The 22850-nt window shown below is 44.7% G+C and overlaps 1 protein-coding gene across 2 annotated transcripts in view; it reads left to right on the top strand.

Moving 5' to 3' along the window:
* Nucleotides 1-21123, top strand: part of LOC115323245 (ankyrin repeat and SAM domain-containing protein 3) — a 40250-nt gene extending 19127 nt beyond the window's left edge. The window contains exons 4-8 of one of the 2 annotated variants that reach the window (XM_029983639.4): nt 8151-8232; nt 9691-9781; nt 11533-11631; nt 16014-16176; nt 19628-21123. In XM_029983639.4, coding sequence (XP_029839499.3) covers nt 8151-8232; nt 9691-9781; nt 11533-11631; nt 16014-16176; nt 19628-19727 — 535 coding nt within the window. In that variant the 3' untranslated portion in view covers nt 19728-21123. Of the gene's footprint in view, nt 1-8150; nt 8233-9666; nt 9782-11532; nt 11632-16013; nt 16177-19627 lie in introns of both variants that reach the window. The other variant, XM_029983634.4, reaches the window with a different exon arrangement.
* Nucleotides 21124-22850: the final 1727 nt, after the last annotated feature.

Below are 22850 nucleotides of genomic sequence, written 5' to 3'. Positions count from 1 at the left end.
GGGGCTGAAGCCCCATAAGCCCCCCCTCTCGCTACGTCCCTGGCCGGCCCAACTGTGCTATGTGTGCCAGCCCTTCCCACTGTGTGGCAGAATGCCCACAAGCGCAGGAGCCAAAGCCATCTGCTTTGGGCACGTGAGGGTTTAGAATGTCAGACTGCGCGAGACGGGGCTTGACACGCTGACTTTGGAAGTTGCAAAGGTATTTAGGAACAACCGGCACCTTTCGCTTTGACGCGGGTTCACGTAATGTGCGGCGGATAGGTGATACAGGCTCTCGAAAACTCGGGGGAGGAGATAATGGTCGGTAGAGAGAGCCTCCTACTGATCAAGCTGGGGGAGCCCGGCGGCTCCGTAACCCTCATGTCCGCTTTCGGTCAAAAGGTAAACACAAAAACACAAAGCTGATCGCACTCCCCATGTAGCTGCTGACTGAACTGGATGCTCCAACGTCCCAGAAAGTGCACGAGACAGTGTCAGTGATATGTGCCCTGACAGACGACTTTTCCCCGTGCACCGATTGTCTGCTCGCCTTAGATGCATGGGAGGCACTTTCCACCAGTGCGCGGCTTGACACCCCCCTGACGGTGTACCCTCACGGTGGGTCATTGCCCGCAACTCTTGCCCGACGGATCGGGCACCATCGGTGCTCTCGATGGTGCCTGGTCCGTCGGAACAGTGGGGTTTGCGAAGGAGGCAGACAGGGCGACTGACAGCGCACAGTCCCCGTCAGATCGGGAAAATACAGATCAGGCGGAGACTCCTTGCGCCGAGCCTCTGGGATGTCCTTGGAAATCCTCAGCCTTGTCGAGGCGGGGGATGTGGCGACTCTTCTTACCGAGTTTGAGGGCTTGTTTTGAGAGGAATCGCGAATGTAAGAGCGTAGCTCATTGTTTTGAAGGACGGTTGTGGCTGAAAGGCCCCTATCTTTATCGTATCTCCAAAGCACTCAAAGGGGAGATGACAAAGCAGGTGGGCAAGCTACTCGATTTAGGTCTCATCTACCCAATCGAAAGTGAGTTCTCCCATCCTCTTGTCTGTGTTTCGAACGAAAAAGGACGGCAGCGTCCTCATGTAAGTGGATTTTCGCAATTTCAACGTCTTCACGAGGGACGACGCGTTCCCCATGTCACTCTCGTGGGAACTCGTTCTTCAGGTTGGTCGCGCAAACTACATCACGCTTATCGTCCTCGAGCTCACAAGAGATCAAGTTCCCGATGGCCCTGGAGAGCGGCCAGTACACCGTGTTCGTGACACACAAGGGCCAGTACGCATGGCGCGTGCTACCGTTCAGCCTAAAGAACATGGCTGCTACGTTCCAGCGCATTATCGACATGCTCCTGGCGTTCCATCGGGAGTATGCATGTGCATGCCTGGACGACGTGGCGATTTTTTCGGAGTCATGGAGGGAGCACCTTTGCCACTTGCGTGCTGCGTTCTGCGCCTTAACTAGCCTTACTATTGCATCCAACAACTGTCAGATGGCCCTGCCATCCATCGCGTATTTGGGCCACGTGATAGGGTCTGGTAAGCATGCACCCGACCCTACCAAGATCGAAGCCGTTCAAGGGCAAAAACACCTGGTGACGAAACGGGAGGTGCGATGGGCAGTCGGGCTCTGCGGTTATTATCGCGATTATGTCCCAGACTACGCAAAGATTGCTCTACCGTTGACGGTGCTGACCACTAAACTCATTCCTAAAAATGGTCAAATGGTCCCTTGGGACCAGAGGGCAAAGATTGCCTTTCAGGCACTCAAACAAGCTTTGGGTGGGGTTGCGGCACTGTCCACGCCCGACCCACAACGACACTGGCTCTTCACTGAGGCATCTCATTTCGCCTTGGGAGCCTGTCTAGCACATAAATCTGACGATGGGAAGAAGGTCCCGATCTCGTTTGCCAGCTTCAAGTTCTCGCCTACCCAGGCACGTTGGGCAACCTTTGAGAAGGAGGCCTTCGCCATAGGTTGGGGCCCTCAGACAGCTCAACAACTGGCTCTTTGGGGCTGAGGTCAGGGTGGTTTCGGACCCCAACCCACTCTCCTACCTGAATAGCAGTACCCCCAGCAGTGCGATGCTCATCCGGTGGGCTCTCGCGCTGCAACGGTATAACCTCACACTGACTCACCATAAGGCAGTGCCCACGGGAACGCCGACGTGGTGTCCAGGCTCCAATATAACTACTGGGAACGTAGTGAGGAGGGAAAATGCACTACAGAGTAAATTGGCGGTGTTCTCCCGGGTTGACGGATGGGCGGGGCCACCTCCTCTGACCTCGTCCGTTTGAACTGCCAGGATGTGTGTGAGTATATGCTACACTCTTGTGATATTCCCCCAAGATGGAACTCTCCAGCGTCCCTTGTACACCATATTGTTTTTTGTGTTGTGAGAGATTGCAAGGAAATCATTGCAATTGTTTTTTGTTTTTTTATACTCCCACGTGTGTTTAGTTGCCATGTACTTTTGCGTGTGTTATTATTTTTGGAAGTTGTGCATGTATGTTGGTGTGCAGTTTTCGTGTTGCTGAGTTTACAGTGCGCGCGGTGAGCCGTAGCTACACTTCTCTTGCAACTTCGAGCTTAACTTTTTTTTTTTTAAGGTTTAGATTGTTTTGTTTTTTGCGAGAGTGGTTTTATAATAATGTTTATTAAACTTTTTTTTTATGCAATTTTATTTTTTTAACTGCTGACCAAGCCAAGAAGCTCAGGCGCAGTCTTGGGGGTGACGTATAGAGGCAGTAGCAATTTTTGCGCACCGCCGAGACGACTGTTTATTTTAGTTTATTGGTATATTGTCACGAATGACAATCACTGAAGCGACGAATAGATGAAGGAAACTAAACGTTTAATGGAGTGAACTTGTCCCCAAAAAGAAGTAGAAGAAGGCTGGTGTTGATGGCGGCATAACAGCAGGATCGAGTGCTCAGGCAAGATTGACCCGAGACCGCCACACTGAGCACTTTTTATACCTGCGTGGGTTCCTGGAACATTCCGCATGGGACGTTCGGCTTGTAGGACATACGTAACTCAATCAGACGACAAGGCTCTCGAAATTACAAGAATTGTCGAGTTGAAAGAATAAATAAAAGAGGAGTCTGCTCCCTGGAATCGAACTCGGAGCCTCCGTATGATAGCCATCGTGGTAATCATTCGGCCACGCGCTCGTTCGTCAATGCCTATAGCAATATTGAGCTGATTCGCGGTCATTCATTTTGTTTTAGCACTTTCACGTATCTTGCCTTGTTCCGTCTACTACTAGCAGATGGGCATACCCCCACGGTAGGTCATTCCCCGCAAGTCTTGCCTCTCACCCGGGGCAGGGGCCTCCAGAGAGACAAATCTATGCAGGCACTCGGGGCCCAGGAGTGCTGCTATCAACGGCTGGTGCACCATTTCGTAAACTGGGCCTCGTCTCGAGCTCGAACAACTTCGTCGACAACCTCTGGTCAGGTTCCAGTGGTTCGTGATTTTGACTGGAGAGGCACTGGATGCAACTGGTGTATATGCGTCGGCGTGGACCCAGCATCGTAGGATTCTCTTCGAAACGGCTTCCCAGGATGCCCAAAGTTGTCTGGCGAGCCTTTCGTTTACTTTAGGGCTCCTCCCCGTGCTCCGTGGTGAGAGGACATTTGCTTGTGAGGCACGTTTCGACGATTCTTGCCGAAACCGAGAACCAGTGTGTCTTCCCTGGATAATAGACATATCGGTGTTTAGACTCTCAACCGCATGCCCCCCTTGAAAACAGCAATGACCTCTCGTTCGATTGGTCAATAGTGCCTCGGGGCCTGCACTCAATGGGATTCGGACTAAACCCTCATTGGACAGGGCGAGTTCCTGTGTATTGTCTTAACCCCTGACGGAGCGTGTGAGCCTCAAGTTTGAACGGGCTTACAAGCCCCCAACTGTTCTCCTCCCTCAGTTTGCTGCGTTACCTCCCGTACGTGACCACCCTTGTTCGCCGGCTACTAATTAGCCATTGCCTTGCATTCCTAAGCCCGTGAGGCCAGTTATTCCCAGTCGTTTGATTGTATCGTGTACTCCGGGAAAGTTCAAGAAAAGTTTTTGTGCTCTTAATCAAACCCTAAGCTTCTTGGTCATCCCTCTCCCGAGTCCTCGCCCCCTACAACCAGCCCTCCAGCAACCAGCATCGTCCCAAGCGCCCCCCGGTCCCCAACGGCAGACACCCCCGGGGTCTCCATCGAGGTCCGGGACAAAAACCTTACAACTACTAAGACCAAGTTTTGTCAGGGACGTTTTGGGTCTCTGACCGCACATGACTCTATTCTTTATTCTGCAAAAGTGTTTTCCCACACTTTAGGTGGTTGACTATTCCAGTCAATTCCAAAAGTTGAAGGCTCTGTCGGTGCGCCCAACTAACAGATATAAAAGGATATGGGTTCCTTGAACTTCATTCCACGGTGACGTCATAAGGTCACTGCTGAAAGAGGCGTTCAGATTGGTCATGATCACAGTGACTTTTCGAGGTTATTTGGGAAGACACAAAACTGATTTAGATGTCCCTGGGATGTTGTCTTAGAAAAATAAGAGATGTCGAAATAAAATCGCGCTCGAGCCACGGTGAAAAAATCGCTTGATTTTCTTTCTACTTCCCAAACTACAAGATGTTACTTCTGCAGTAAATTTGATTAATTCAGGCTGCAACATGCAGTGAAAACTCACTTGCTGGTTTAAAAACATTCTAGAGCATGTTTCTTTTTGTTCTTTGTATGCTCTAAGGGATGCACCAAAACTTCCAAAATAATTTTTTATAACAATCTATTTCAATGTCTGTATTTCTGCCCCACCAAAATGTATACCTGTATTTCTATTTTCAAATGCTTTTCTGTTTTTCAAATGTGTTTCTGATATGTATCGCAATACATGTTTATAAATGTATTTCAGTATCAGTATTTTAGCTGCTTCTGCCATGTATCCCAGTATTTATATTTCCAAATACATTTGAGAGTATTTCTGCCCAACCCTGCCGTGAATCAGCTCAAAGCAGTGCCATAGATAGTAACAATGTGAAATTTTTTTTATTGCGTACATCAACTCCAAACAATTAGCCAAAACTACTTTATGTGCAAAATATTAATTTATTCATAAGGTAAAGCTAAAGTTTGCAATGAACAGACTCTGAATGGTTGTTTGCAGGTGAAAAAAGATACACCATAAAGAAAGTAATTTCTCAGCTCAAAATTTTCTCCCAAAGTTGGTCAAATGCAAAAGCCCCTAAACTAAAACTCCAGCCCTCAAGTACATCATGCAACACTTCCACTCTGGTGGCAACCAGGAAGCTATGAGAACTATGAGAGTGCTTAAAGAAATACCCCGACTCCGGTTATTTTAAGAGTTCTGTCGGCCGCACTTTCTTTTTGGCACTTCTCGTACGAGGTCGCTGTCTCAACAGCCACTGCTGTGCAGGCTTGAATGCGCTACGTCACTTCAGTTGGAACTGGGATGCAAGAAACAATTCTGCCCCACTTGTGATCTGCACAAATGAAGAGCAGCGGCAGTGATTTGTTTTTTGCAGTCTGAGGGTGTGTCCGGTCCCAATACCTTGTGCTTAATGGGGAGGAAGTATTTTGTCGCAAGGAAGTGGGTTTGAATGGATTGCAAATTTCAAGGAAGGATGCACAAGCGTCGGCCACAAAGAAAAAGCTGGACGCCCATCCATGTCTACGACTGGTGACAACCTTGAGTGTGCAGTTGAATGGACTCTGTCGGATAGACGAATGACAGTGGATGACTAATTGTACATCTCGTGACCCTAAGTGTGAAAATGCTTTGTTGGCTTATAGTATGTTTTGCTTAAAGAAAAGCTGAAGAGCTTTAAGAAAATAATGAGTTAATAGTTGATTCTGACGTGCCTGCCGAGTCCGAATATCACAATCGTTTGACACAAAAGGATCACTAAACGCGAAAAAAAGCGAAGAAAAGAGAAGCGGTCGTCGCAGCAGCATGCCGTTGGCTAATCATGCGTGATGCGCCACTACGTCATAAGAGGACCGTCTCAATTCTCGCTTACCTTGTCATTTGCGGAAGTAGCTGGGCTCCGAGGCTTCTGCTCTTGTAGATCGGGTTTGGCTTCTGATTTTTCTAAATCTTTCAATAGATCCGAAATAGGAATGTGTTCAGAGGACCCTCGACATTACAAAAGTGTGCATTCCAGCCGTTGGCAGAGCAGAAAAATGATCCCCCACAGTAAAAAAAACGGACGCAAGGAACCGCTTGCATCGACGCGACATGGCCGGTTTCACAGATTCAGAAACATACTTTGCTACTTATTGTAACTTAAAACAATGACAACAAACAGAGTGCTGTTGAGGGGACCCTCCCCAATGCAATAGTCAGAGGACAGGAATTCGTCGCACATCGACCTTCATGCTTGGCAGCTGCTGGACACGTAAGCGTGCACACTGCTTTGTTAACCAAGGCTGAATTGGTTTGAAGGGATAGTTTAATCGGCTTCGGGCTATGGGAGAGCTTCCTCTGAGATGGGTGATGAGACAGAATCGCCGTTCTGCCACAGCCATGTCCTTGCATACTTTGCGAATAACTGCGCAGAGGGTCCATCTTTGTGATAGCGGTACCGTCTGCTGTGTTTAGTTTGTTGGCCACCAATTATTATGCCATCACAGCTTTAGAAAAAGCGGAGATCTGTGCTTGGCAGCCCTCAATTTGATGTTGAATTCGTGAAAGCTTTCTGGGCTTCTACATTCACATACTCCTCCCAAAATTTGTTGACTGCATTAGACCACCACCAAGCATTATCATCATCCAATCACATTTCTACGGGACAGAGAACCATTGCATGACACACAAACTTTATACGGAGAATGCTGTGTGACTTGTAAAAAGAGAACCTAGTTCACAGCAGTATGTCACATGGTTTGTATCGCCAAAAAGCACTCCTGAAGAGAATTTGTACCCGTGGAAGGAAAATTTAACAAAATTCATGTTTCATTTAAAAAACATGTGACTTCAAATAGTATCAGCAACTGTAAAAAAAAAGTCCATGCTAAAACGAGTAGCACCGTGAAAGTTGGATGGTGAATTGCACTACCACTTATTATAACAAGCCCTCCTCTCCCAAGTGACTGGGTAGTGGAGTTGGTTCGGGAAATTTGTCACTTCAACGATATTACAAACCAAAACTAAAACACTAATATAAGGCGGTTAACACAAAAGAGACGGTGGAAGCCCGCTCTTTGGCTACATAATCGCTGCTTTTTCAATACACTGTACAGAACTAATAATGTCGTAGCTTTTTTCTAGCCTAAGAGTCGACCTAAAATTCCTGCCAATTTTTGTTTCCTCTTTTCGTGTGCCTTTTAATGCACTGAATTGCCTTCTTACCCTCAAAGATGGTTGGCAGGGTGTCAAGTTCGCATTATGCGGCGGCAGAACGACAACGGCTTGAAAAGTCAATAGAGCACCCTACGAGGGAAGTGCGGCAAGGCGCAGCGGGGTCCCCCTGCCGGACCTTTTGTGACGTTAGCTGACGGGCTTCCTCCTCTGTCCCCTTTCCTTCTGCTTCGGAGGGGCGTGGCTTCAGCGCTACTTTGAAGGTGCTTTTCCGGTTGATCCGCGCATAAAATGACAAAGCGAATACAGTAGGTATTCCTGATGGCTGAGGTCTAATTAACTAGGCTTGGGTTTTTTTTCTTGTATTTAAAACCGCTTCAGCTTCCCTTTAAGTGTCTATGAAAGCTAAACACCTAGAGTAGGTACATAGTAGTGCTATGCCTGAAAAAAAATGTGTGCCCATGCCCTGATGCCATTTTTTTTTTATTGTACTCTTTACTATTGGGGGGGGGGGGGAATGACAAGGTATTATATGCTGTGAATCTTTTGGGAAAGCCAACTGTGAAAATTAAGTTTTTGCATCTGACACGGGATGACACTTCAGTATAATGCTTATATGACTTTTACTATGACCCATAGAGAGTCCGACGTCCGTGCCTAAATCTTGACTGCTCGGCTAACTCTGCTGGTATCGAGGGAATCATTAGAAGTCAATAGAAGATCCATCGTGTTTTTTTCGAGCAATTTCGGCGAGATCTAGTGCACTGGGAACATTCAGTGTTTTCAGTGGAGACATTGTTTATGTCTGGAATATGATAGCTGATTTGAAATGAAATTGGGCTTGCAGGGAGCACTTTGGGGGCTACTCTCCTCTTGCCATTGCTGCTGCGGAGCATCACGAAAGCATTGTCAACATCTTGCTGAGTGTGGTGAGTCGCCACGGTGTCTGTGCATCCACATGCTATAGCATTTGCATTGAAATGGTATATTTTTATGGAAGACTTTCTATGCTGTGTGGGTATAATGGAGACACCATGATTGCTAAGCTGAAAAACAAAAATTGATATAAGTGTGTTGCATATGAAGGCATGTATGCGAATTAGCTACATTGAGGAAAGTGCAGATAAAAGATACATGAAATAAAACATGTAGGAACTTGTAGATTCTCGTAGGTAAAGTAGTACCACATTGAATTAAATGCACTGATGGTAAACTTTCAAAACTAAATATAAGCACTTTTTCAATAGTCTCTCTTTGTCACATCTCAATCTGTCCCGCATATCTTGAAATAAGAGTCAGTGTGCAGTATAAGTATAATTTTTATTAACAAAAATTAATCCAAAATGTATTTACTGGTACTGTATTTCTCAACAAAAGGCGGTACCTTACTTGCTACGATTAAGCCTGTGGTTGTGATAGTTTCGACCACTTTTCACTGACTGGAATTAGGAAATACACTTCGAAGTCAACCATCCTACTTTCCTTGCAAAGTGTGGAAAAAGAGGGGGGAGGTCACATGACTAGTTGGGATATACTTGAGATGCTTTGGGAGTGAGTCACGGGAACTTTTGGTAATCTGTGATGACTAGAATTAGGTCTTTGTTACTCTTCTCGTTACTAAACCCTGATGCTGTACTTTTGAACTTTATTTCAGCTCTTTTTCTATGTTCAAAACTGTCCACACCATTTGTGCATATTATTTACAGAAATTTATTTATTTAGAGAAGCAGCTTGCTGTGCCGAAGCATTATAGCAGGGAAACACAAAATAAAACACATAATCACGAACATAAATACAATGGCAACAATCCAATAAATACTGTTAAATAAAAAAACACAGAAACTCTTCAATGTTAAAAAATTTAGGATACTGAAAAAAAAGATCCTACGTCATCCGTAGTTATATACTGTGTAACATTTGTTTGCACTATGCACACTCTCATTGCTAGATGGGACTGAAGTTTTGAAAATGGCCTTTTCTCATCACTGGGCTCCTGATAGTACAGGGTCTTTTAAAGACACAAACTAAACCTATGATGTTCCACACTTCCTGGACCTTTCCAAAAAAAAAAAAAAGTTAAGTCTTCCCAGCAAAACATAGAACTGTGCATTAGAGAAAGCTTGAGCTACATGAAAATAACTGTATCGGCAGTGATGACAGCTACAGCAGATATCGCTGTTCAAGTCAGAAGTTGCAAAACAGTTTTAGAAACTTTGCAGTGGAAAGGTATTTCTGTGTTCCCTTTATGTGTTTGTTGCTCAGAGAGTTGCTCTCTCTTCATTGAACAATTGTCATCATCATCATCACTAGTTTTATCTTTCTGCGTATGAGGCTTTCAGTTCTCACCTTGTGGCACCTGGCAGAATTCTGCAGGTCATTGTTTCCAGGGCTCAAGGCTTCTGCAGGCAGCAAATCTCGAGAGCAACATGTCACGGTCCCCCGTTCGGGATGACGCCAAGAGATTGCCTACGGCCCGAGGTAGGTTTGCTCTTGATTTAAAACTGTAAAAAATTGTAAAGTTCCTCCTTTTAATTTCTTTGAGTTGCGAAAACCTTGAAACCTTCCATCTCTTCATAATTCCGAACAAGTAAGATTAGGTACAAGCATTTGTGGGCTTGCATCATTCACCTAGTGTTTTTTTTAACACTAAAAAACAAATACACTTTTTTTTATTTTTTGCTGTTGTTTTTTTTTTCTTGCCATTTTGTGGTTGCGCAGAGGAAGTGACGGGCGGACTTGCGCAGCCGTTTAGTCGGCACTTGCAGTGCGGAAGTGCCTGATCACTCGGGACTCTGGCGGCGTAACCGCGGATGGTTGCACCCCAGCAGGGTTGCCGCTTCTCCTACGTAGTCGATTTCGAGGAATATCTTTTCTGCCCTCACCTTTCAGTTATCTCTAGGAGCCTTATTGTTCGCTCTCGTGCATTCTTTCCTCTCGCCATTATACTTTTAATTACATCAGTTTGCCATTCCGGCTTCTTTAAGTTTCCGAGTGAAATTATGGGGAAAAATTCCCCACTAAATTTAGCGGAAAAAATTCACCCTGTAAATTTAGAAGAAAAATTTTCCCGCTAAATTTAGCAGAAAAAATTCCCTGCTGATTTTAGCGAAAAATTTACCCTCCGAATTTATCGGAAAAAATTCTCCACAGTGGAAAAATTTCCCACTAAATTCAGCGGGAAAAGTTCCCCGCTATCTTTAGCGGGAAAAATTCCCGGTTAGATTTAATGGATAAAGTTTCCCGCTAAATTTCGTGGAAAATTTTCTTCGCTAAATTTTCGCTAAATTTAGCAGAGGGATTAGCAAATGTTTCAAAATACCCGTTTTCTTCTTTTGGGGGGGGGGGGGGGGGGGGCGGGGCGGGGCGGGGGGCGGGGTGGGGCGGGGGCGGGGGGGCGGGGGGCAGTAGCTTTTGTGTTTGTGCCGGTTTCCGAACAACCTCCCTGCATAGGCGGTTTCGGCACTGGCAGGACGCAAATAAATTAACACTGAAATTGAATAGCAATTACTTGTTCCCACTGCTGTTAACAAAACTGTATCTTTTTTTTAAAATCTTTTTGAAAAAATGGTTTTGAAGTTAACATGCGTCACCCAACGCCCGGAGTGGGGGGCTTCCTCAAACCGATCCCAAACCGCGCGCCCACCAGTGGTAACAGTTGAGGACTTGGTTGTGGCGGCCGGTGGCCCCTGAGGACCATTCTGGGTGTCGTGTTCTCGCAGCAGAGGGTGCCATAAGGCAAGTTCAAGATCCCGTGTAACTTGCCACTGCCAACCTTTTTTTTTTTTTTTTTTTTTTATTTATTTATTGCAGTAGATGAGAAGCGAAGAAGTTGAACTCGATCTTCTAATTGTTTCGCCTTCCCCTCCCTCTCGGCCAATGTGCCTACTTCTATTGTTGTGACGTGTGGGACCCTTGCTTGTTCTTTGCAGTTTTTCGCTAGTATCACTTGAAGAAGGGCCTCCAACGGACCGAAACATTGTGTATACCTTCTTGTCCACATACTTTTTTCAAGTAGCACAACCATATATTAGTGATTTCGTGTTCAAAAGACTATGCTAGTTTGCACTTTTTTTTTTTTCGGCTCTCAGTGGGGTTTAGGGGTAGCGACTAATAAAATTAGCTTATGGCCAAACAGTGATTTCGCTCCTCTTTTTGTTTTCCTCGCTTAATATTTGGCAAGTGTGTCCCACTAAGTCACTAACGGCAGTTCCTTTCTTCGGACCCCTCAGGCAAAACAGTCCAACCACCGTCGGTGCAGAGTCTCTTGCACCGGTATGTCAACTTGACCTTGGGCTCAGGGGAGCCACAGGCATTGCAGAAAAGTTCATGTGAGTGTGACTCATTTTATTTTTTTGTGTTTTCAGAAATCCTAGAAAGCGAACCCTTGAGCCAGTTTTGTCAAATCTTGGATAAAATAAAAAAAAAAAAAATTTAAAGGGACCATGAAACGATCTTAGACATCATTTTTCTGACTGCATATCGTTTATGGGATCAAAAGAAAACTAGCATGCGAAATAAGGAAGGCTAAATCCTAATTTTTTACATAAAATTTTGGCAAATAGTAGCAGGCAATGTCTTACACTCTTTCCCTCGAAAGCTTGCAACAAAGCTGAGTGTATGAATGGATGGATTATTAAATGAGTTCTGGAGAAACTTTCTGTAATGGATGGTAGCTTGTGCCACCTAGCAAAGTAACTGCAACATCCGCAGTAGCGGAGTATTTTTTTTTCTTTCTTCCGAGTATGTGAGTTGAATTTAGCCTCCTTATAGGATACGAGTAGTGTGTCACTTCAACTGTGTTCACAAACTATGAAATTGTCTATGAATACCCTCAACGGAAATTACCAAGCTCCATATCTGGTTGCATAAGCTGCAGTGTCAACGAGAGCACAAGAGGTTTCTCCATGCGAAATTATATTAAGGGTTTATATTACTTAGTTTCTAGCATTTTGTGTTTGCAGCCAAATCTGAACCTGCCATTCTGTATGGACTAATCGCAACTCCTTAGCCGGTTTTGGCGCCAAGCTGGTACATCCTTCGTCGGGCGAGTTCTCGTTTTGACGAGTGGGCGTCCCGGTGTACGGAACAAGGCCCATACTTTCACTATACCGAAGCATTTTAAGCTGCACTTCACTCAGCTGTGACATATTCATTGCCGTGGCATTGATCGCACAAGTTTCACAAACCAGCAAGTCCTACGAAGCAATTGGCGTTCATGGAAACCTCAGTGGGTGCCGTCATTTCGATGTCCTTGCGTCGAAATGTCGACGCAACGCACCGCATGGCTCACCTGGTATCGCTGCGCCGCGATACCAGGTGCGTTCTAAGGCTCTTCCCGCATGCTTTTCAATGGGCAGAAGGCGAACAAAAAGAGTTCGAAATAAGGACTTAACGCAGAAGGCTGCATTTCTCCAGCGCCTCATAATTTGACGAGCCTAGCACGAAAAGCATATTTTTTTGGCCATCCCACGTCCTGTTTTTTTTATCCGTAACATAGGTCTAAAGTATCAAACTGCCAAACTTCCGTTTCCAGTAGAAAGCCACACTTTATGCCACGGCCACGTGATCTCTCACATGTTGGTGGCCCGGAAGAAAAAGGAGGATGAGAAGAGGGTGTTTGCTTTCAGTGGAAACTTCATTTTTTGTCAGTTGTTTATTGCTGCATTTTTTCCTTGCTCTAATATAGTGAGACCTTTCTACTAACAGTGAGCGACAGAAGGACGAGGCTCGGCAATAATAAGCATAAAAAACATCCAAAGAAAAGAAAGAAAATAGGGCTGAGCGTCTGCTGGTCTTTTCGTCATTCTTTCGTTTTAGTGGGTTCGTCTAAGCATTGACCTCGTCCAACCCCCTCCCCCCCAACCCCTTTCCCAGCCTGCAAATTTCGGGGAAGGCGTCGGCCCCCCCTCATGTATGCTACTGATAAGGAGTCTCAAAGCCTTGCCAAGGAGGTGTCTTTTCAAGTAGTGTCGGCCACAACAGACAGGAGCAACACCTTGGGAGTCGCATTCTCGAGCATGAACACCTCGGTTGGCTGCTGGATGGAGTGCTCAGGGACAGCCAGCGGCAACTGATTCGGGGCATCTGCGTTCGCTATGCTTGTGCAAGGCCTGTACTGCAGCTTGTAGCCATATGCTGAAAGCATCAGCCCCCTACGGAGGACCCGTGGTGAGCAGGTCTCGGGCACCGGCTTGTCTGCTCCGACCAATCCCAGCAAAAAAAGGCTTGTGATCGGTAACCGCTTCTAAATTGCATCCCCACTGGCACTGCCAAAACGTGGTCCCACCGAAAACAAGGGCTAGGGCCTCCTTATCAAGTTGGCTGTAGTTGTGTTCAGCTGCCAGAAGACTTTGAGAGGCAAACACAATTGGCTGCTCAGCGCCTGAATCCTCACAATGAGCCAGGACAGCTCCAACTCCGTACGGAGACGCATAACAGGTCGACACGACGGCTTTCTGCGGGTCATAATTCACCAGCACTGCTGCAAACACGAGCAGCTCCTTGTTCCGACAGAAGGCATCTTGTTGCTCAGCACCCCCGGTCCATGGTGTCTTTGCCGCAAGGAGACGGTTCAACGGATGGTGCACGCTGGATAGGTTAGGCCGGAATCGACGGTAGAAGTAGACTCGTAGTCTCAGTCTTTTCTGGGTTTGGTTGGCACCCCGCGCCTGCTGGACGAGGCGTGGGGTTGGTGGGTTTCGGGGGACATGTTTCGTGGGACAGGGAGGACAGTAATGAGGGGAAGCGAGTCCTAAAGAGTGGGGAGAGTGGGAGGGCTGGGCGTCTTGGCTTGTCATATCGCTGCTGGGCAAGGAGGAGGTGCCCCTGTTGAGATGTCTGTAGGAGTTGGTGTTGTGCATGTTTATAGGTAGTGACGCAATCATCCAAGGTGTTAGAGGGGCTCTTGTCTGTGATGTAGTGTACGGAATGGATCCCCAAGACAAGTCTCGTGCGTTTTCGGAGTAGGATCTCTAGCTTGTTTCTTTTCGTCTGGGCGTGGCATGTGGTAGGTTGTACATGACCAAGGCCGGATTAAGGTACAAGCTGAAGTGGTGCCCAAGGAGAAAAGCATTCCACTTGCAGATGGATTATGGAACTGGTCTAGATCCAACTGGGATCAGTTTCATAATCCATCTGCAAGTGGACTGATTTTCTCTTGGGGCTGCAGTCTAGGGGCCTAGACTATTCGGAGGGGGGGGGGGGAGGAGGGGGGGGGGGTGCTGTCAATTGTGGCAAAACAATAAACAGGAACAAATATTATGAACAGAAAATGGGAGCAGGAAAAATAACACTTCCCAAAATGTGTAGAACGCATTTCCTACTTTTGACAAATAAGTTGGGCATTTTGTAAACTAGAGGGCTTACTGGAAAGAGGTACTGAAGTGAGCCGTAGCAGTAATTAGATTGCTGCATTCTTTTCATTTAGACGTAGTCATTTACTTGAAGTTACCGTCCCTTTCTGATTAGTAACATTGCTAAGGAAAGCAATTAAAGAAGGTAAAAATGCAAAAAATTAAAGGCAACTTACCGAGGTTTTCTGAAATGATTGTGTTAACTAATCATTTTATCATCATCATAGTCGTTGCCGCCATCGTCATCATCATGAGGGCTTCAGAGGCAACCTTAGCCCAGGGCCCCGAAATCTCTTAATCCAGCCCTGTACATTGTTGACGAGCGCCTCGACGTGAAAGCTGCAAGGTCTTTCTGGACGATCGACGAGACATTGACGTGCTTTGAATGCATTTCTAGAGGTTCAGTTTCTCCACGGGGAAGACTCTCCCTTTGAATGATGGAATGTTCTCAAACCAAACATATCTAGGAACCATTTTACTGTAGTATTACCGTGGTGTTCGTTTCTGTATATTGTATCTCTTGAAGGCATTGGTTCTTTTTGTATTCATTTGAGAGAGAGAGAGAGAGAGCAACTTTAATGGGTCTCCTGCAGTAAAATGGTTGCTTTGACAATAGTCAAAGCAACCATTAAGATTGCTTGCCATGGCTTCAACACTTTCTGTCACTGGCCTGCATTTTTCTGTGTTCTCGGTACTGCTGCTTTCGTCGACGCCTTAGCCGAATGGGGGTCAAAAAATAGCGAACAATGAGAGGTGCTGGCACTGTGCAACAAGCCAACAGCACGAAAGAATATAAAACCCTTGCATGCTTCCCCATTTCATAGCTTTTTACGACTCAATAACTGGTTTAGGGGTGGTTAATTGCGTCTAGTCTAGTTTCTGTACAAAATTATGTTGTGTCAATACTAGTGATTCTTATTGGGTAGGAAACCGTGTCAGTGCAGAAACATTTGATGTGCTTATGTATGCACAAGATAATGACAAGAGATTGTTGTAGTTAATATGAGAATGGCACTGTCCCAGCCACAGAGGTTCTTGTCACATATACTACCAAGATAATGGTTACCAAGATAATGACTACCAAGATAATGGCAAAACCTGTGTCGTTGGTTTCGTCCTCTTGTGTGTTCCTTTCGTTTTAAGTCAATTTAGATCACCAACACGCTGAAGTCTTTAATTAAGAGATCTTCCATTTCATGATCTTTTTAAAATACTTGAAGTCCCTGATTTGAGTGTTCCAGACTTTCTGCAGGATGCAAATCCTGTTCCTTTTGCCACAGCTGCTAGAAAACAAAATGTAATCTGCAGTACTGGTGGTAGTAGTACATACGTTTTGTTGCACTGCATCCCGTCCACAGACAGCTGCATCAACATTCCTCCGCGAGAGGAGGTGTCCTCGTTGGGTGACCTCCTGGACCACCTGGGGCTGTCCAAGTACCACCCAGTGTTCCAGGAACAGGGCATTGACCTAAGAACCTTCCTCACCTTCGGGGATTCGGAGCTTACGGAAGCTGGCATCAAGTAAGCATCTAGAGCTTTTCGTTACTGTAAATTTCTGATAAGCACCACGTCCAATCAGCAGTCCAAGAACGCTCTCACCCTCACCTTGCCCAAAATTGGACCTCAGTGGGAGTTTGTTGATAAGATAGTTATACTACAAAGTTTAATCCAGTATAGTACACTTCTCGTAGATCATACAAGAAGGGATGCACACAAAAGTTGATTCCGCATGTGCATCAATGGTTCTGGAGTGCTCAGACTTGCGCCAAAGAAAGTTTATGAGACAAGTTCCTTCACTTGTGGCCGTAACATCTTTCCACTGTCTAGGCAGCTGCTTGATGGCTACACTAATTTTCTCAACATCCAACCAGTATAATTTTTTTTTACTCTTCTTCGGTGTGAGCTTGGAATCCCCACTGTATCCACCCACTTCCTTCTGGGTCTGTGTTTGCGATCTGCGGTATGACAAGCATGTTTTTTTTTAGCTGTGGATTTGACGCTGAAATCTAATGTCGAATTCCACGGGTCATTTCGGAGCGCACCGGGATCGACTTTCCTGGAGCACGCCTATTTCAATAGGCAATTGAGGTCGAGACGGACGTGTTCCACTCATCGTTTTGGATCAGCTCCCACTCCAGATCTCTATCTGGATACGAAAAAAGTAGCTCTGCCGATTCTGGCAGGTTCGACCGGAGGCCAGCCTGGCCAACCCTCGGTGTGCGCACACGTGACTTCCTTTCTCGCCGGGCATTTCTCCTCGGGAGAATTCGTAATGGCTGCTGCCGAAGTACCGCCCCCTTTACTGCTGCTGCTACTTGATGACAGTTTGTCGTCAAGTTGCTCGAGCGGCTTCTCCAGCAGCAACGGCTCGAGTAGCAGCGACGACGAGGATTGCAGGAGTATTCTTATGAAGAGGCAATTTAGTGGAAAAATTTCCTCGCTAAATTTAGCGGGACAATTTGCCCACTAAATGTAGCGGAAATACTTTCCCGCCAGATTTAGCGGGAAAGTTTTTTCCTTTTGAAGTCACACGTGACGTCACGTGTGACTTCATTATGGGAAACATCCCATAATGCAACGTTTGGTTACGCCGACGCTGATGCCACTCAATCCAGAAACGGGCTCCTAAGAGCTACGCTCTAAAAGAAACGCAGAACCATATTTGAATAAATACACTAGCCAAGGCTGTTCCTGAGCAGCAGGTAATCGAAAGTGCAGCAAACTTTGACTCAACTCTGGTTCCAGTGCGGCTAATGTACAGTGTCACTTTTAAAGCACAAATTTTTATAATATTCGTGTGTGGTTGTTCTTGCTGTTTATGATATTAGATCTTTGAATTCGGTAGGTCTAAAAAACTTAGGGGAGGGGTTCATATCTTCATTGACATTTCAGTAGGTATGCTAGCTTTTGCTGACATTTTACAAGAATTACGCTTGCAGGCTAAGTAAACTGCAAAATTTAAAAAGGAAAGGGGGGAAAGAGGCTTTATCTCAGGTGAAGTGTAGTGCTTTGTTTCATTTTTCAACAAGATTCTTATTATGCATTGTAAATAGAATGTAGCTCGGGTGGAGCCTTATTTCTAAAGAGATGGCTCTGTTCCATCCAGTGATGCAATCATTATTTTGTTTTCGAGTGATGTGCATAATGCTAGCATGTGGATTGGTATCTGCTACAAAAGCGCCAGTGGGCACTCGTAACCAATATTTTGCCTGGTACAGAACCTCTTATAAAAAACTGGGGGACGCTTAGGCTTCACCTTTACAGGGGCATTGACACCATAAAGGTCATATTTTCTTTGTTGTCTAAAACGATGCAAGTTGAAATCGTAGACATGCAAAAAAAAAAAAAAAAACTCCCCACGCGTGCGCGCACACGTTTTTTAATTTTTGTTTTTTTTCTCTTCCACTCCTCACCTCCTCGCTTCTCTTGATTTGTGACGTCAAATATTATGAAATTTAGAGGCTTTGTAGGCTACATTTCTATAGCATTTAATAACGACATTTGTAAGCAGTGAGAGAGTGCAGGCGAGCTGGTAATCAATCGACATCTTGTAAACCCTGAGATGGGGAACAATAAAAAAACGGACGAACATAACAAAATCTCAAATCTCTTTGAGATTTTGTTGCGTTCGTCCGTTTTTTTATTGTTCCCCATCTCAGGGTTTACAAGATGTCATTTGTAAAAGCTTCTTTTTTTAACGCAATTGCGAACGCACTTTGGCCCTTCTTTTTGAAATACCGAAAATCAGAGTCCGGTGTGGTCTCACCTCCTGGCTTTTTATCCTCCTCTTTAAAAAAAAAAATGGTGGCGCTCGACACATGTAGCAAAGGACGATCTGTTAATCGGGGAATCGGATGAAGCGGTCTTTTTTAGGAGCCCGACGACCTCTCAGACTTCGAAAAGGAAATCATCAAACGGTCGAAATAACTGGGTTTTGGTGTCTGTATCATAGCTTCAGTTGTGACTCCATCGGGGCAGCCTTTCACGCAGAACCAGTGACGTGCCCCTCATGTCGCTCTCAAATATCCACTGTGCGTTTTGTTCGACCTTACACCGTTTCAAAGAATTTGAGGTCGCTGAAAGGACCCTAAAAGAACTTTAAACTCGAAAGCCAAGTGTCATCTGCTTGCGGCCAGTTGTTCGAGGGACGCCGGCGAACATGACACTTCGGAGGCGTCGGAGAAACTCAACTCGCAGGATGGATCAATATTTGACGTCACTGCACTGGCGCGGATCGCGCGGGAACTTCAAATTCGGCATTTGGAAATTGTTTTTTTTTACTTCTTAAATACTGAACTCCCAAGTTTTGAATTTTGAGGGTAATGCCTAAACATTTTTTCCAATCGTATCGGATAAAAAAATATATTTTGACGTGTTTGCCTCTTTAATTAAGAATGGAACGCGATAACGTTATCGGGCCTCTTCGCAAAGCCTTCTCATATAAACCTGCGCTCATTCCCAAGTCATGCAAACATGTGTGCATGGTCTAGTCACTAGCGTCACATGACGTCATGCTGCATGATGTCGCACGTGGCTGTGATGTTGCGACCCATCGACCCGCTAAATGTAGAAGCAATTTTTACGCTAAGCTTTGTGGGAAAATTTTATGCTAAATTTGACTTGAAACTTTTGCGCTAAATTTTGAGGGAAGATTTTCTGCTAAATTTAGGGGAAAACTTTTCCGCAAAATATAGCAGGTCTTTAGGGTCATGACGTCACAGCCACGTGTGACGTCACCTTTGGCGACGCACGTTGCATTGAATTTTGAGTCACACCGATGCTGGATTTTCTGGAACACAAGTTGCTTAATGTTTTCACATTAAAAAGGTTGAATACCGCTTCCATCTCTAAGACAGTGTTGTGAGGTTGTGATGTGTTCCTATCTCGAAACAATTTGGTTTTGGAGAAATTGTTCAATGAAGTGTTGGGACAGGTGGCATGTGGCGGTACTAGCAGCTTGTTTCATTTCCAGGTTGGTTGGACCAAGAAGAAAGATGTCTGTCGCCATTGCAAGGTGGAACGAAAGGGACCAGTGTTGCCCTTCTGCAAAAGCATCCCCAAGACCATCGTAGATTCGCTTGCTTATATTACGGAAAAACCTTTGATAAGTTTTAGAGAATTATTGACTAGCGAATATGTCAGGTCATTCTGGGCAGTGTGTTTAATATTTTCATAAATTTTAGTCCACTTTTTGTCATGATTATAACCTAAGCTTTTATTAACTGCCTCATTTTTATCCACTGGGATTTGTTTTGAATTTTGAATTTCCCATTTTATTTTAGGTATATGTCCACTTTATTGCCGAAATGTAAAAACAATTTGAGGTAGTTTGTTCAGCTTTTGGTGCCATATATTTTTTCACTGCATTTGAGTTCTGGCATTTAGATTTATGCAGGTTTTCAAGTCATTAATTGAGGAAGTCTCCTTTTGTTGTATACAAATTTTCAAAACTCAATTTTAATTTAACCTTCCCTCTGGTATTGGTTTTTCTGTTTGTGCTTTTTTTTTATTTCACTGACTTTGGTTATGCTTGTAACTATGCTGTTGCGTGTTATATTCGTAGTGGGCTGGTATCAGAAAGCCAAACCAATTTCTGGTGCAATAGGATATGGCATGCTATTTTTCTAGTAGAAAAGGTTTTGTTTATTCAGTCAGCAGTAGTAGTCACATTTGCTTAGTTCTTACAGAACAGAGCGATTTAAAAAAAGTAACCTTCGTAATATTTCTTATTGCATTCACATCATCAGAGTACTTCAACATAAAACATTTTGCTCTGGTAAATGTTTTATGGCAAGAAATCTTAATGAAATGTCTTTACACTTTTAGTGTTTACCGTTGTTTTACACAGTGAAAGATGGTGCTCTTTTTATGTAACTTTTTTCTGAGGAAAGGAAGCCTCCCATGTTGGTGGCCAAAAAGCATTAGCTACCCAGTCATTAAGAGACACTGAATGCCAAAAAAAAAAAAAAGCATTTTTTTGAAGTGCCTAGATATAACATCTATGTGTTGAAATGAGCTTTCCCTGGAAAAAATGTAATTGAGCGATATTTACACTGTGAGACACATTTTGATTTAGGAGCGATTCCATAACTGCTATTCCAAGGTTTATGTCTTAAAATTAAAGTTTGTTTTGGAATCGCGTTTATTTCAAAATGCTTCTTGCAACTGTCTTCAAATGTATATTATTCTGCATTTTTCCAGTGAAAGTATGCTGCACAATAGTCATTTTTTGTGCATAGTCAGAGTAATTTTTGCATTGCACTTTTTTGTGCCAGTCAAAATACTTCACATGCTTTCGTACTTGAATACAGCTCTCACGCCTAGTCAAGTTATGTGTAAACAGCTTCTCTACCTTTCACATTTTTTCACTGAGAAAATATTGGCTTTGCTTCATTGCACGCTTCAACAAGAATGTCTTTAAGGGCCTCAACGAAGGACAATGAAATAAAAGTTGCATTTAACAATTAATCAGACATATTTGGAACTTTTTCAATAATGTGAGTTGTTCATAATAACGAAACAAAAGTGCATGTATTTGCACAGTTGTCTGTGTTGTCTAGATAGTGAGGTATCCATATTAATAGGGTCCAAATTAATGAGACATGACTCAGCATGAAAGCTTCCTTCACAAATTGAAATTGTTTATACGCTGGTGATGTGTTTATTCTGAAGTGTGTGTTATGTCTATGAGCTGACTGTAAAAAATCCAGTTGGCTGTGCTAAGGCTAGTTCTACATTCATATCGCCAACTTTGCAGACTCACAATTGGTAAAAATATAGCATTTATTGTTTGCGATTAGTAGTTTGTTTCTGAAGTACAATATTTTTGTCCTAGTTCTTAGCTCACGAAATTGAGGTCGCTTCCGCCAAACGGGAAAAAAATATTACTCTACTGTGTTTTTTTGCATTGTCCCTAGGTTTACCATTTTTAGTAGGTAGTTAAAAAGAGAGTTCTGGTTTTGCTTCTTGGGTGTAGTTTTTTCATAGTGGAGTCACTTTTTTTTTTTTTTGTAAATAGAATCAGCTGTATTTTTTATGATGTAGTGCAATTACAATCATGTTATTGCTGAGTTGTTTGCACCAGTGTTTACCCGGTTAAATTCTGCTACATCTCGCGAAAATTTGATGAAACTGTGCTAACATTGCTCCAAAACTTAATTTTACTATACTGAAAATATAATTTGCTTAGGCCCTGTACACGGCCAGGTCGTTATGGTAGGCTTGTGCAAATTTTCACAACTTTATAAATTATTGCCTATATAATTTACTACTCCATTTGATATCTGTATCAAGCACTGAGAGTATACTTGGAAGTCTCGCAATATTTCTCATGTTCGTGGTCTGTTCTGACCAGTGGCATAGCCAGGGGGGGTGCTCACGAGTTGAAACAACACCCCCAAAATTTCACGGTTTTCCTCTTTTCCACTTTCCGGTGCCAGTCGTTTTCCTGTGCCTCACCGTCTCGACAACCCACTACGGCGAGGGGCCGGGCCCAACGTCACACTAAAAAAACTAGAAGCGTCTCTACAACGTCAACAGCGAGCGCACGCCACACAACGCAATGGCGAAAACACTGCGAGCCTGGCCGCTTTCGCCCGTGTAGCTTCTGCGCATGCGCGGCCTCCTGACGTCACAAAAGCCGCGACAACCTGACCTCGGCGTACGCTGTCCTCGCCTCGGAGAATGCAGGTAACTTGACTAAAGTCCCCCTATAGACTGACGCGCGGCGCAGCTCTGTTTACAAACACGGCCGGAAGGCCGCGCATGCGCAGAAGCTATGTGGGCAAAAGCGGCCAGGCTCGCCGTGTTTTCGCCGTTGTGTAGCATGCACTCACTGTTAACGCGTTGTGTAGCGTGCGCTCGCTGTTAACGTTGTAGAGATGCTTCTAGTTTTATTTGTGCATCATATTTCCTGTCAGCGTATGTTATATGTTATGCTTGACGATTTGAGCTCACTACCCTAGCCTGAACGGCAGCGGTATCGAGACAAGCTGTGCGTGGACGGCGTTGCCTTAGACGATCCGTGCGCTGTAAACAAGGCCTTCTGGAGTTCTGACATGAAGTTGCTGCCACCGACGTCGATGGCTCATATCGTTGATTATTTAATTTTTTCGCCAAGCCATTTCATGGCCGACACGGTGCATGCGTACAGGTCTCTCGAGGCCTACAATTACGTAGAGCCTCTTTCCGTGCTG

Source organism: Ixodes scapularis, unplaced genomic scaffold, assembly GCF_016920785.2.
Source record: "Ixodes scapularis isolate PalLabHiFi unplaced genomic scaffold, ASM1692078v2 PGA_scaffold0__279_contigs__length_252992795, whole genome shotgun sequence".
NCBI classification, from domain to species: Eukaryota; Metazoa; Arthropoda; class Arachnida; order Ixodida; family Ixodidae; genus Ixodes; species Ixodes scapularis.
Note: the sequence above shows the minus strand (reverse complement) of the source record. Positions and strands in the feature narration are given on the sequence as shown.